Source organism: Prosopis cineraria, unplaced genomic scaffold, assembly GCF_029017545.1.
Source record: "Prosopis cineraria cultivar Desert tree isolate PC_DT_omini unplaced genomic scaffold, ASM2901754v1 PC11, whole genome shotgun sequence".
In the NCBI taxonomy this organism is placed as follows: Eukaryota; Viridiplantae; Streptophyta; class Magnoliopsida; order Fabales; family Fabaceae; genus Prosopis; species Prosopis cineraria.
This window is the reverse complement of record NW_026555342.1, coordinates 20,827,508-20,841,070: the sequence shown is the minus strand read 5'-3', so window position 1 is coordinate 20,841,070 and position 13,563 is coordinate 20,827,508. Positions and strand designations below refer to the sequence as shown.

Below are 13,563 nucleotides of genomic sequence, written 5' to 3'. Positions count from 1 at the left end.
TAAAAATCCTTTGTTCATAAATAGAATTGAGAAAATGAGTAGCAAATCAAGAGAGATAAAGTTGCAAATCCAAGAAATTCAAATGGAGATTTCTAAAACTGAACAAATACTTTATCATAGATTCAATGTTGAAATTTTGTGTTCCTAAATAAAATTAGGAAAGTAAGTTACAAACCAAGAAAGATGGAGTTGCAAGTGTAAAAAAAAAAAAAAGTAGGTTGCAAATCGTTGAACTATTGAGAGAAAAGTCAATATTAAGATTCTGTGTTCTGGGACATGAAGCTGCAAATCTTTTTTTAAAAAATATTTTTCTGACTCTGTTAATAGGACAACGGGAGAAATTAATTGACCAAATTTTTTTTTATCTTATCTATAAAGAACTTTAATATTTTTTATATTTTTAAAATGTTTGAAAAATTATTAAAAATAATTTAAAATAATTTTTTATTTTTATTAAGAAATAGATGTGGAAACTTATTACATTATTAAATGAGGATTAATATTTTTAATTTTAATAAAATATGTTAAAAGTAATTTATAAATAAAAATAGGAAAGGTAAATTGCAAATACCAATAGTTGAATAAATAATATCAAAAAATTTAATGTTGAAATTCTTATGTTTTTAAATAAAATTAAAAAATTAAATAGATCAAAGTTTTCTTAATTCAAACAGTTATAAATAAGAATTTAAATTATAAAATAATTATTATATTTAGAATTTAAATATCATATAATTAAAATTTTTAAATTTATAATGGGGTAGATTGATATTTATTATTGATTCGTTTAAAAAAAATTTTGAGGACCATACTATCATTAATTTCCTCTTTTAAAATTTAATTATCATTCTTTCAATAATCAAAAGATTAATTAAGAATCTAAAAAATTGTAATTACATTTTAGAACTTATGGTGACTTTAGGAGAGATATGATGGTCATAGAACTTACTTCCTTTAATTTTTATTATAAAATATTTTTAATTATTTTATTCATCTTAAAAAGGTGGGATATATTTTTATTTTTATTTTTAACTTTAAATAATAATACAATTATGTTAAATGTTTTAAAATTAATTAAAAAAGATAAAATTAAAAAATAATTTAATTATTAAAAAATATTTTATATTATAAATTAAAATTAAAAATTATTTTTAGAAAGTGTGTGAGGAAGACAACATTAATTGTCATTCTGACTTTTTCCACCAACCTTTGGTTCATCCTCATGCTCATTTCCGCAGCGTGACCTTCACCTTAGTACGGTATTTTCATTTGAAAGCTCTCATCTGTCTCACTGATTGAATGACCGAACTAGAGAAATAGGGGGAAGAAATTTCACGGTTCTCTCCTTTCCAAGATCTTGGACTAGAAGAAATTCTCACAGACTGTAAGATTTTCTTTTGCGTTTGCACTTTGTTTGATTCGCGTCTTTCTTGCTGGTGAGAGCGTCATTTTGAGCCTAATTAGTATCCTTTCTGTACATAATTTTCTAAGGGTTCTCAATATATCTGATTGTGAAAATTTTTTGATGATAGCTATCAGTTTAGGGGGAGGGGAGTTCGTGAAAGAGATGGCTCGGGAGGTGGAGGACGCCATGGAAGTCCGGTAACGGTAACGTGCGTCGGAAAAGGTAGTTGCTTGAAATGGTTTTCTTTATCTCCCACTCTATTGCTGCTTCAAATCTGCGACTAGCATTTGCCTTTTGAATATTTCTTAGGTTTTGGTAATCGTTGTGATGAGACACAAATAATTTGTAAACTGAGTGAATATACTGCATTTCCTGGGTGTTTGGTAGGCATTTTGAACATATTTAAAATCCTGTTTTACATTTGATAGTTCAGTTCTTGAAATCTGGATTATCAATGGGGAAACATCTATGCATTTCGCTCAAAGATCTTAAAGATGCAACAAACAGTTACTATCGCGATGATATTGTGAATATTGAATGCCAGATCACTTTTTTAAGTCAAGTTGAACATTTCGTTTCAACATTCTCTAAATCTGTGTAATACATGCATATCTTTAATTTGTTTCCGCGGGTAGTATTGAGATGTTTTGTATGAAAATTTCGTAGGCGCATTAATGCACACATTAAGGAATGCGCATTCGCAAGTGCCTAGCCGACTCTGAAATGAGGCAGAACAAGGGATCAGCAAAGAAACGGAAAGAGATGAGTGGTGAAGACATCAACATAGAAGATCCGTATCTCACATCTGAGATAACAATTTGCAACAGTAAGTGTGCAATTTGATGCTGGCAATTAAAGTTTGTGTTTCAAGTATTATATGAGGGAAATGTAAAACGTTTTCTCTTTTATGCAGGAATGATGCTATATCACCGAGAACAACGACCAACTCACTACACGCTTCAAATAAAGTCATACTCAGCACTAGCTTCTAGTAAGATAGAACGCTATGAGTCTTCTGTATTTGAAGCTGGTGATTACAAGTGGTAAATAATGTCACTGACTCTAAACTTTAATCTCTGCAGTAATTAATATATTCATTGTTTACCTAATTTATCACAAATCTTCATGTGTATTTATCAGGAGGTTGATTTTGTATCTTCATGGAAATAGTGAAGTCAACAAGGATGGTCATATCTCTCTGTACTTAGGGATTCCAGAAGCACAAATTGCTGAACTCCCATTTGGTTGGGAAGTTTGGGCTCATTTTAAATTTTTGGTTCTTGATCAGATAAATGACAAGTATCTGGTCATTCAAGGTATTGCATTTTTGTTGTCGTAGGTTCAAAGTGGTTCATGGAGTACGATTACTGGGGATTAAGTCACTTCATGTCGTTAGAGGATCTTAAAGATCCAACAAAGGGCTACTATGTGAATGATACTGTCATTGTTGAGTGCCAGATTTCATTCATTAGTGTATCCGAAGTTCTTGATGAATGAGAAATGATAAGTCTGATTGCTGATTAGCTCGTATTTCTGTGTTTGTGTTTGGACCTGGGAGCTACTTGGAACTCAAATTTTTTTGTTGTACAGGATGTTTAAAAGCTCCATTATGTCTGTTATAGAAGTCTTCACCATTTAAGTGACATTTTGTTGCCGAAGAGGTTGAGTGGATGAAGCTGGTGTATGCCGTAGATCTCTCATTGATAAGATAGCTGAAGACTTGTAATTATGTTTTGTGTATTTTGTGTGTACATTTAAGCACTTGGATGGGTAATATATTTGGTAAAAACTGCTTGGAGCTGATAGTCAAGGACTAACTATTTGCTAGATTAGCTCATGTTAATGTCTATGATTACTTTTGTGCCTATAATCATCCACCCTTGTTACGAGCCATTGGACTAGACATTCATTATCGTGGTAGAGAATAATGATATCATGCAATTGATGTAAATGACTCGACTTGGATGATTAAGGCTTGTTATTGTTGTTGAGATTATGAAAGAACGAGAGGCTTTCTGGGTTGTAAAATTGGAAGCTGGGATGGTTGCAGTTGGAAGCTTATTGGGAAATTACTTGAACCTAGAAAAGGGAAGAGCATAACACCAAGTATTTTTGCCTATTTAAGTTACTATAATATAACTTGGCGGAGTATCAAAAATCATAAATTTGTACTAATGAAATGAGTCCAATAAACCATAAACTAATCAGTGTATCTGTTAACATTGCTGGACTTGTGGTTAACGTTGATAAATCAATCACCCATGTTGAATATTGTGATAATTGATACTATGAATGCATGGTTGTGTAATATCTATTGCCTGCCCCTAATCCTATTTTCCTTTTTTTTTTTTAGAAAAAAAAAACACTTATCTTTTACCTTCTGTCGTTGAAGAGGAGTGAGGGGGAGGGAAGGAGAGAAAAAAAATCAAATGAGTTCAATTTGGAAAAAAATGGACAAGTGGTACAATAAAATTTTTAATGAAAAGGTGTTTGAGAAAATATTAAAAAACCAATTAAAAAATTTCAATCCCAGTTTTTAAATTTTTCGTTTAATTCAAATTTATTAAAATCTCCCCTCTTCCTTCATCCTTTCCATTCCCCTCAAACCAAATAGGCCATTAAGTCTTTTTAACCCATGCTATTTTGATAGTTTGGTATTAAAAACAGTGTTTATCTTGTCTTTTAATTAAGACTATTTAAACGATATTGCAATAGCCAATATATGAACTATTCAGTAGGGATTAATCCTCGGTTTGGATGGGAAGAAAAGTTAAAAGGAAAGAAAATGAGAGGAAAGAAAATGGAGATAAGAGAAAACTAGAAAGAAAATATTATCACTCTTTCTATTTGGATGGACAAAAGAAAATAAGGAGAAAAGAAAATGAACAGATATCATAATAACTATAATGCCTTTATATCAAAATATATTATGTTTCATGTAATTATGTTTGTGAAAATAAATTGAAAGAAAAAATTATATTAAAATTAACATAATCAAATTAATTTAAAATCAAATTATTTGTTAAAAATATATTTTTATATTATATTTTAAAATCAAATAATTAACATTAAATTAATGTAATTCTAGACACTTGATCTAGCCAATGGCTAAATTATTTAATTAAATAGTTAAATTAATGTAATTCATAACTATAAAAGTTAAAAATTATAAATTAAACTGTTTAATTAATGTAATTAAGTAGTCTCCTGAAAATTAGAGTGTGAAATAAATAAGAGAGAGAGAGAGGATAAACGGTGGAAAAAAGTTTTACTTTCAAAATCTCTCCACTTTTGAAGAGAAAAGTTGGAAGGAAAAAATAATAGATCCCATATCCTATTTTCCTTTCACTTTTTTTTTTCCCTCTCATTTTTTCTTTCCTATCAAAACAAGGAAAAATCTGTTTTCTCTTCTTATTTTCTTCCCAACCAAACAAAGCATAAACAATTGGCCTCCGAACTGGTTACATCTCCTGTAACGATCACTTGACTTTACAATTTCTTTTATTAAATTAAACACAAATTTGGAATCAATCTCAATACAATTTGATGTTTGGACACGCCAGCACTGTGTTTCGTACTTATCATCTAGACAATACACTTAAAACACATGATATAATGTACTCCCCCTATCAGTTTATCCTAATTCACAAGACATTTTTGGAATTGAACGGATGTCTTAAAATATAAGACATCTTAATCAATTTTTTTTTTGGTAATTATGCTTCTTTTAATATTGCCTTTCCTTCCTTATTATATTTTTTTTTCTCTACATTTAATGTTTCATAAATAGAGTTAAATAAATGAAGGATGTTTTTAGAAATTTATATTTGTGTTTTACTAAAATAAGATTATAAAATATATTTAATAAGCTCTATTCATATACATAATTTTGTCAACAAGGAAAAAAAAAACCTGTGGAAGGGAGGGAGTAGACTATTATCTCTAGAAATAATCTCCCCCTCCCCCTCCCCCTCCCCCTCCCGATGCATCGTAAGGAACTGAGATCAACTGACTTCAGGGTAATAAACTCACGTTTGCACGAGAGATATGCATTCTAAACGTACTAATGACTTATCGTTTTAAAGATTTACACAATATTTTTAATTTTTAATTTAATTTAATCAGAAATATAAAAATAAATTGCTTATTCCTATTCCTAATTCCTAAAATACCCTTAAATATAGCACATGGAATCTGCACTCCTTTGAAATGCCAACTTTCATGCTGACTTGCCATTATTTGAAACTTTGAATAGTAATCGGAGTGCAGAAACGTCTATCTACTGTATCATTAATCTTACTCGAAAATCTCTAAGTAGCGTAATACTAAAACGTGCACATCTTTGATTGGTTTCTACAAGAAACCAAGAGATTTTGTTGTGCCTCTTAGTGGCTATCGTTACTTCTCACTATAACTATAATTTATCTGATGAATATCCCAAGTCACCGAAAAGACGTCTACTGGGTAATCTCTCTCTCTCTCTCTCTCTCTCTCTCTCTCTCTCGCGACCCCCCATATATATATATATATATATATATTTGTGTGCATCAAGTAGCATATACGTAAGTGTGTCTTAATTGCCATCTTTGAAATGAGGCAGTGCAAGGTAACAGCGTGGAAAAGGACGAAGGAGATGAGCGATGACACGTTGAAAATGGAAGAAAATCAATATATTATGCCTGAGATTTGCAACGGGAAGTGTGTGCACTTTGACGCTGACAAAGTTTGTGTTTCGAACATTATGGGAAGGGAACCAAATACATATGATTTTGTTGTGCAAGAATCATGAGATATCACAGAGAACTTCGACCATCTCACCAGTTGCTTCAAATAAAGTCATATTCAGCACTAGCAGCCAGTAAGCTTGAACGACTTGAATCTGATGTATTTCAAGCTGGCGATTATAAGTGGTAAGTAATGTCAAAGAATTTGCACTTTTAATTTTTGCAGTGATATATTTATTGCTGACCTAATTAATCCGGGAATATTTATCAGGAAGATGATTGTGTATCTTGGCGGAAATAGTGAAGTCAACAAGGATAGGCATATCTCACTGCACTTAGCAGTAGCAGAAACACAAGATGAGGAACTTCCTGTTGCCTGGGAAGTCTGGGCTCATTTTAAATTTTTTGTTCATGATCAGAAAAATGATAAGTACTTGGTTATTCAAGGTATAGCAATTTTTTTTTCAATTCAATTAAATGTCAGTATATTGCATAGACACAAACGCGCGCACACGCGCGCGCACACACATTTAGACGAAATGTTTTAAAAATAACAGATTATTTAGGGTGTCATCACCTGCCCTCTCTGCCCTAGCTATTTGTTACCCTCAAATCTAAAATATCAACCCTTTATTTGGGAGAATTCAATAAAATGTGTCTTATCATTATTAATTAGTAAGGGCAGTTGAGAGGGCTAGAGACACCTAAACTAACTTAATTTAGGTTTGAAACAAATTATGATTTGATTTTTGAATATATAATAACATATTATATATATATTGCTGTCATTACTACTGGGGTTCAATGATTGGTTGACACAGATGCTCAGAATCGGTTGAAACGTTTTTATTCAGCGAGGACTGAATGGGGTTTTAGTGAATTGCTTTCGATGGATGCATTTAAAGATTCTAGTAATGGGTATCTTGTTAATGATTGTTGTACATTTAGAGCCGAGGTCTTCGTAGCTCAATGTTCTGAGAAAAGGGAATGTGTTTCCACTGTTCTAAAGCCTCCAGCATTTGGCACATTCACATGGAAGTTAGACAATTTTTCACAAATCAAGACTGATTTTTGTTATTCTGAATCTTTTACTTCTGGAGGAACAAGATGGTAATTAACCAATGACTTCACTTACTATATATCTTTTTGTTTTAACTACATTATAGGCGTTTCAGTTGTGAACTTGCATTGTGATTAATTCCATAAATGTTTTGTCTGTGCTTTAATCTCAAGGCAATTGAAAGTTTATCCAAGAGGTGATAAGAGTGGCAGACATGGTTTTCTATCCATTTTTCTGGTTCTTGATGAAAGTCAATTATCGAGGAAGTGGTATGCTGAGTCCACATTACGCGTTAAGAATCAACTGTCTACATTAAGAAATAGGGTAGTGAATGGTAGGTGTCAATTTTTTTATGTAATACGATGTATGTGTAAATAAATTGGTCTCAGTCAATATTTTTATGAGCAAAGTTTTGTTCTGAGACTTTCGCTGTTGCAGGTGCCAAGTGGTTCAGTGACTGGTACACTTACTGGGGATCAATTGAATTCATGCCGTTGCAGGAACTTAAAGATGCAACAAAGGGTTACTGTGTGAATGATACTGTCATTATCGAATGCCAGATTTCTTACGTGATCGAAGCTTAACTTTTCCAAGATTGAGATGTGATTTGTGTGATGGCAGATTGACTCCAACTTTTGTGTTCGTCAATGATTTGCCGAATGTATATGGCCTTTGAAACGGATAGGATAGGATATTATAAGCTCCATTTTGTGTATGGCTGGTTAATTTAGTCAATAAAATGTTATACTGTTGGCAAAATGACAGCGAACTAATGAAGCCTTAGTTGCTGCACTCAGAAGTATCGATCATACAGAAACTGAAGAGATATCATACAGACAAAAGCAGACACTTTCAAATGTGTCTCTAATTATTAATAGTTCTCATGATCATCTATATTTTATTCGAATAAAATCATGAATCTTTCGCATTCCCTTTTATTCTTTTTCGCCCACTGATCAGATGTATGATCTGTAAGAGTAAGAGGACAGGAGAAAAGTTTTGACGAAACAAATGTTAACAATTATAAACGCAATTGAATTTTAGATATTGGAACACTGCAGTTGTAAGAACAGACAAAGATTTCAATGACCTTGGTAACTCACGTGGCCGAATATCTGCAGGTGAAAAGAATCCAAGATTTCGAACTTCTTATTTTTCTATTCTTTGAAGGAATCATAAAATAGGATTTGGCTTTTCTCCTTTTTGTTTTTTTTTTCCCTCTCCACCTTTCCATCTCAATCTTTGAATAATCAAATTTTGAATAGTTAGAATTTAATATTTCATAAAATTATTATCAAAATATAAGATTATGAAAAAAAAATAAAATTTAACGTGTAACAAATTTGATCTAAACTATGACTCAAGATACAAGATTGAAATTAAATTTTTTTTTATAGATCCAAAATTTTTTTTTATAGAAGGTTGAGATGAAAAGTGAAGGAGAAAAAAAAAAAAAAGAGAAGTCAAGTCTTACTAGTCTTATTTAGATGCCAACCGCAAAAGATAAGATCTCTCTCACATAAATTTAGACATATACAAAGGAGGGGAAGAATTGAATTCCTATACTATTCACTTTAACTAGAGTATGGTGATAGAATATATGATGACTAGAGTTTTGTAACTTTTAACATTTGGAAAGTACTTTTTTATTTTTCAAAAGTCAATTTGTTGTTTGGATATTCAGTATTATGCAAATTGATTTTGAAAATGCACATTGACATAAGATTCAAATGTGGATTTGGCTAACGTTACTTTCTAGAGCTTCTCAATAAAAGCACATTCCAAACCTTGACATTTATCACTCTGCCCTTTATTCCATCATTACCACCCCTTACAAATTAAATTATAAATAAACTCTCTAATGGAAACCTCAACACCGGTTGCATTATACTATATGATTATGTGATTTTTACAAGATAAAATTATGAAGCACGGTTAATTCAATAAGTTTGATTTAAAATAAAAATTCAACTTTTTTTATGAACTTTTTTTTCATAATTTAAACACATGTTCTAATGAAAAAAAAAATTAGCCAAATAAAACAAAAAAAGCAAATATTAGAAAGAGAGAATATTAAAAATTTAATTAATAATTAAATACTTTCATATTTAAACACATATTCCAATTCTAGTGAATAGAGTTCGCAATTAATTAGAGATCAGATTATACATTATAAATTAAAAAATTAATCATATTAATTTTTAATATTGATGTATGTTAAACTATTTCTTTTATATTTTTTCAATATATCAAATTTATATTTTATTATAATTAAAATTTTTATCACATTTTTAAACATTTCTAACATATTACATTTATATAATAAAAATTATTAAATATTATAAATCAATATCATTTTTAGTAATTTATATTCAAATACACATTTTACTATACATAATACAAATAAATTTTAGTTTATTTCATTAGAACAAATAATTTTTATTAAACTAATTTTTATCAAATGAACTTTTAACACACTGACTTTTGGCCAAATAAGTACTAAATATATACTTATAGTTATAATTTTCAGTTTTAATAAAATCAAATTAGATAAAAATTTCGAATCATAAATCTCATCTCATCTCAATATATATATATATATATATAATTTGTAGTTAGAATACTTCGTCATTTTGTTTTGGCATATTTGTGTACATTTAAGATTATGAGTATATGAACGGCACAGGTAAAGCAATAAAGTGCAAATAATAGTTCCATAAAACAATCTGTAATGACCCAACAAATTTGGTAAAATAATAATAATAATAAAATAAAAAAACTATGATAATTAAAATATTTGATTTGAATTTTTATTAATTCTAGAGTTATTATATTAAGTGAGAATGTTGGTCCTGTGAAAATTGTGTTATCACTCCCCTATCAAGTCTTAAGTTCGATTCCCGGAAGGCTCAAGGTAGGAATTTTAGCTTTTAACAATGCCCGTCAGTTCTTGAAATTACTAAACTGCCTCCATTCCATCAGATTTTTATTTTCTCTTCCTTACTTCTCCCCTCTGCGATTTGTGCTCTTGAGTCGATTCTACACAGTGAGAGAGGGAAATAGAGAAATCTGGAATTCTGGCGTGAGTCATCTCTCCGTCCTTCTATATCTTCGTTTCTCCTCTCGTTCCAGTGGTCGCCGGTGAGAAAGGAGGATCATCGCAGCTCTGGAACGTCCAGGACATTCACCTTCGTAGCTCCCATCTCTGTTCTTACTCTCCGTCTTCTGCTCTGTCTGTGTTGTGCTCGAGTTGCTACTGGAGTGATAAACCAAGTCACCGAAACTGTTGCTAGTGCTATCGCGGGTTGGTCTATTGCTGCTGACACAGTTTTTCTCCTTTTCTGGCGTGCTATATTCGGTTCTCCCTCTCCTCTGTTCAGCGTTCAAGAACCTCCTTGCTCCTCTCTGTTGTCCGCCACTGTTCAGGCTTGCTAAGTTGAGTCGGTGGAGAGAGCTTGAGTATTTGGTACCAGAAGCTTCGAAGCCTCGTCTAGCTCCTCTGGCCTCTGCCGTCATCTCTGCCGTTCAGCTTGTTACTGGCAACTCCACGAATGCCGGAATCTTCATTATGGGAACGCAGAAAATGGGCCGGTATTGTTCTCCCCTGTTCTGCGTCAATCTCCTTATTCTGCCATCTGTGAAATCGTGCGAGTGAATCAGGCTTTCTAGTCGTTTTTCAGTCTGTCGCTTGTGGCTGTGAACTCGTCAGAATTTTTCGCCCTCTTCCTGTGCTGGAATCGTGCAGCAGAAGGAAAAAAAATCCTTTCCCTTCCCTGTTCGTGCATTGTTGGTCTACTAAAGGTAAGAAGCGTGATCTCCTCTCCTTTCCTTAGAGAATTTCTGTGTGTAAGTGGGTGAAGTCATGGACATCAAATTTCAACTTTTCTCTTCTGGTTCTGCTGCTGCCGTGCTGAAAAAAATAAATAAATAAATAAATGATGATAATGAAAATTCAAGGTTGAATTAAAAGTCTATCTTAAAGTTTCATAATGATATTAGGTCTGAATTTTTTAAGCTGAAGTAATTTTATTTGATTGATTGATTTTGAGAATTTGGTGGGATAAAATTGTAAGAGAATGGCTTAGGCATGAAATTTAAGATCGGTGCTTATAAACTGTTTGATAAAATGCTTGTGTGAAGAGTTTTGCTTGGTTGAAATTTTCCTGAAATTTTATTTACTGTGATGAGAGATATGACTGATTCAAACTTTACATAGGTGAGTTTTAATTTGAGTATTACAAAGGATTTGATTCTTAAGTTATTGTGTGGTTAGTTAAAGTGGTGTTTTATTATTTGATCCTGAGATTACATTTAAGGTACTTGAAAAATGGGTAAAAGAAGTATGATAAGTTTAATTATAGGTAATTGAAAATTTTGCTCACAATGTATTCGACATAAGGTATGAGAAAACCATATCTCATTTAAGTGGTGCTTATGATTAAAATGTTATGGGATAAATTGGTGGTAAGTGATGATGCTTGGGAAATCATTAAGATATTGTCAGACCCCAAAAATTAGGTGTGATCGGCACGGGATATGGGCACAACACTCATATCCCTTAAGCCGTGATCGGAGAAACTCTAAAATTAATACGTTAAACACACTAATAGAGTAGTTAGAAATTATTACAATATTAAATCAGATATCTAATCTTAAAAGAAATGTAAGGATCCTACCTGTAGTCTACGTGGAGCATCTAAGACCAGACACCAACGTAGGTATAAAGTTCAAATTTTTCATCAATTTAGGATTTGACAAAAATAATTCTTCAGCTTCAATTCAGCAATAACACTCCTCAGTGGATATCTTGAGTCACGAGTTCAACTATACCATCTGAGATCAAAATATCTTTTCCAGTGAATAACGTCCCAACAAAGAATAATAGAACATAAATAAAATAAAAAGTTTGAAATAATTATGTAAGTTAAATGGACAAAGTTTTCGTAAAAATTTTATAAACTTCGTAATAAAATGGCTCTATGAATTTTCAATAAAATCTCAAATCATTGAACTATCATAGAAATGATAATATTACTTGATTTCAAGAAAGCACATAAATGAATAAATATTTATAAACAAATTACTAAATAAAAACTAATAGAATATGAAATCTTCAAACGATTGGATTCATAAATATAGGGACTTATCAAAACAATTAACAAACGTGGATACACAATCCACGAGGGTAACTAACCAAATGCGGCTTATGCCACGAAAACAAACGTGGACACACAGTCCACGAGGGTAAGTAATCAAACGTGGCCGAAGCCACGAAACAAACGTGAACACACAGTCCACGAGAGTCATGCTAACCAAACGCGGCTTAAAGCCACGAAACAAACGTGAGTACGATGCTCACGAATAACCATCCCTCCGTTCCACGTGCGTTGGCCATCGTACGGGGCTAGCACCTCCTATAAACACCCTGCTAGCTAGGTGTACCATGGCGCGCCAAGGGCTAACGGAACTGCCGTTAGCAATCAGTGTTCTGTACAAAGTCCCCTTTTAAAACCATTTTCAAACATGCGAGGAAATCATCACTTTCAAAACACAGTTCCCATTCTCAAAATCAAACTCGCATGAATACTTTTAAGCATTAAAACTTTCCAAAATTAAATTTCATATCCAATGCTCATGCTTGTATTTATTGAAAAAAAATTCAACTTCAAACTCGCATGAGTCATTCTCTGTATCATTCCAATATTTGATAAAATAAAAATCTCATAATCAAAGTTCAAACTTGATTTAATTGGTCAAATAACATTTCAAATTTATTAAAGCTAATTTCTCAAAATAAAGTAATGTTAATCAACAAATATTCAATAATCGCATTAATGCTATTAAAATAATTTCCAGAAAAATGGAATATTTTAGTAAAAAAAATTTAAAAAAAAATCAGTTGGAACGCTATCCACTTACCTGGCAAGTTCTCAAACGTAAAACTTACTTCTACTTAGCACTCTTGCGTCAATGCTTGATCTCTAAGTTCCTGTCACAGCAGCTCGAACAGAGGGAGGGGAGGAGAGGAGTTCACAATAAAGAAAAACAGGGGAGGAAGAAGCCCAATGAGAACGCGCGCCACAGCACTGTCAAAGGAAGGGGTTTCAGTGTTTTTCTCCAGTCACCAGCAGCGGACGGCGAGAAGGAAGAAGAGTCTTAAATGCTAACAGAGGAAGAGCTTCAACAGAGCTTCCATGGTCTTCAGCAGCGACGAACGGTAAGGAAAATGAAAGGGAAGAGAGACTTGAACATTCACATCATCACTCGCACAGAGGAAGGAGAAGGACGTTGATGATCTGACAAGCAGTGACGGATGAAGCTCTGGCACACTCTCACTTGATGACGCCGAAGACGGAGGAAGATGAAGAAGGAAA

General features: G+C 32.2%; 1 protein-coding gene across 2 annotated transcripts; it reads left to right on the top strand.

The window, feature by feature from the left end:
- Positions 1–1,224: 1,224 nt before the first annotated feature.
- LOC129284851 (ubiquitin C-terminal hydrolase 13-like) lies at positions 1,225–3,298 on the top strand. Of its 2 annotated transcripts, none has more exons than XM_054920340.1 (5): positions 1,225–1,384; positions 1,533–1,627; positions 2,072–2,231; positions 2,319–2,448; positions 2,546–3,298. In XM_054920340.1, exons 3-5 carry the CDS (start codon positions 2,096–2,098, stop codon positions 2,742–2,744), a joined length of 465 nt encoding a protein of 154 aa, XP_054776315.1. In that variant the 5' UTR covers positions 1,225–1,384; positions 1,533–1,627; positions 2,072–2,095; the 3' UTR covers positions 2,745–3,298. The 2 variants fall into 2 exon arrangements, with proteins under 2 accessions (XP_054776315.1, XP_054776316.1); XM_054920341.1 differs by having other exon boundaries at positions 1,225–1,436.
- Positions 3,299–13,563: the final 10,265 nt, after the last annotated feature.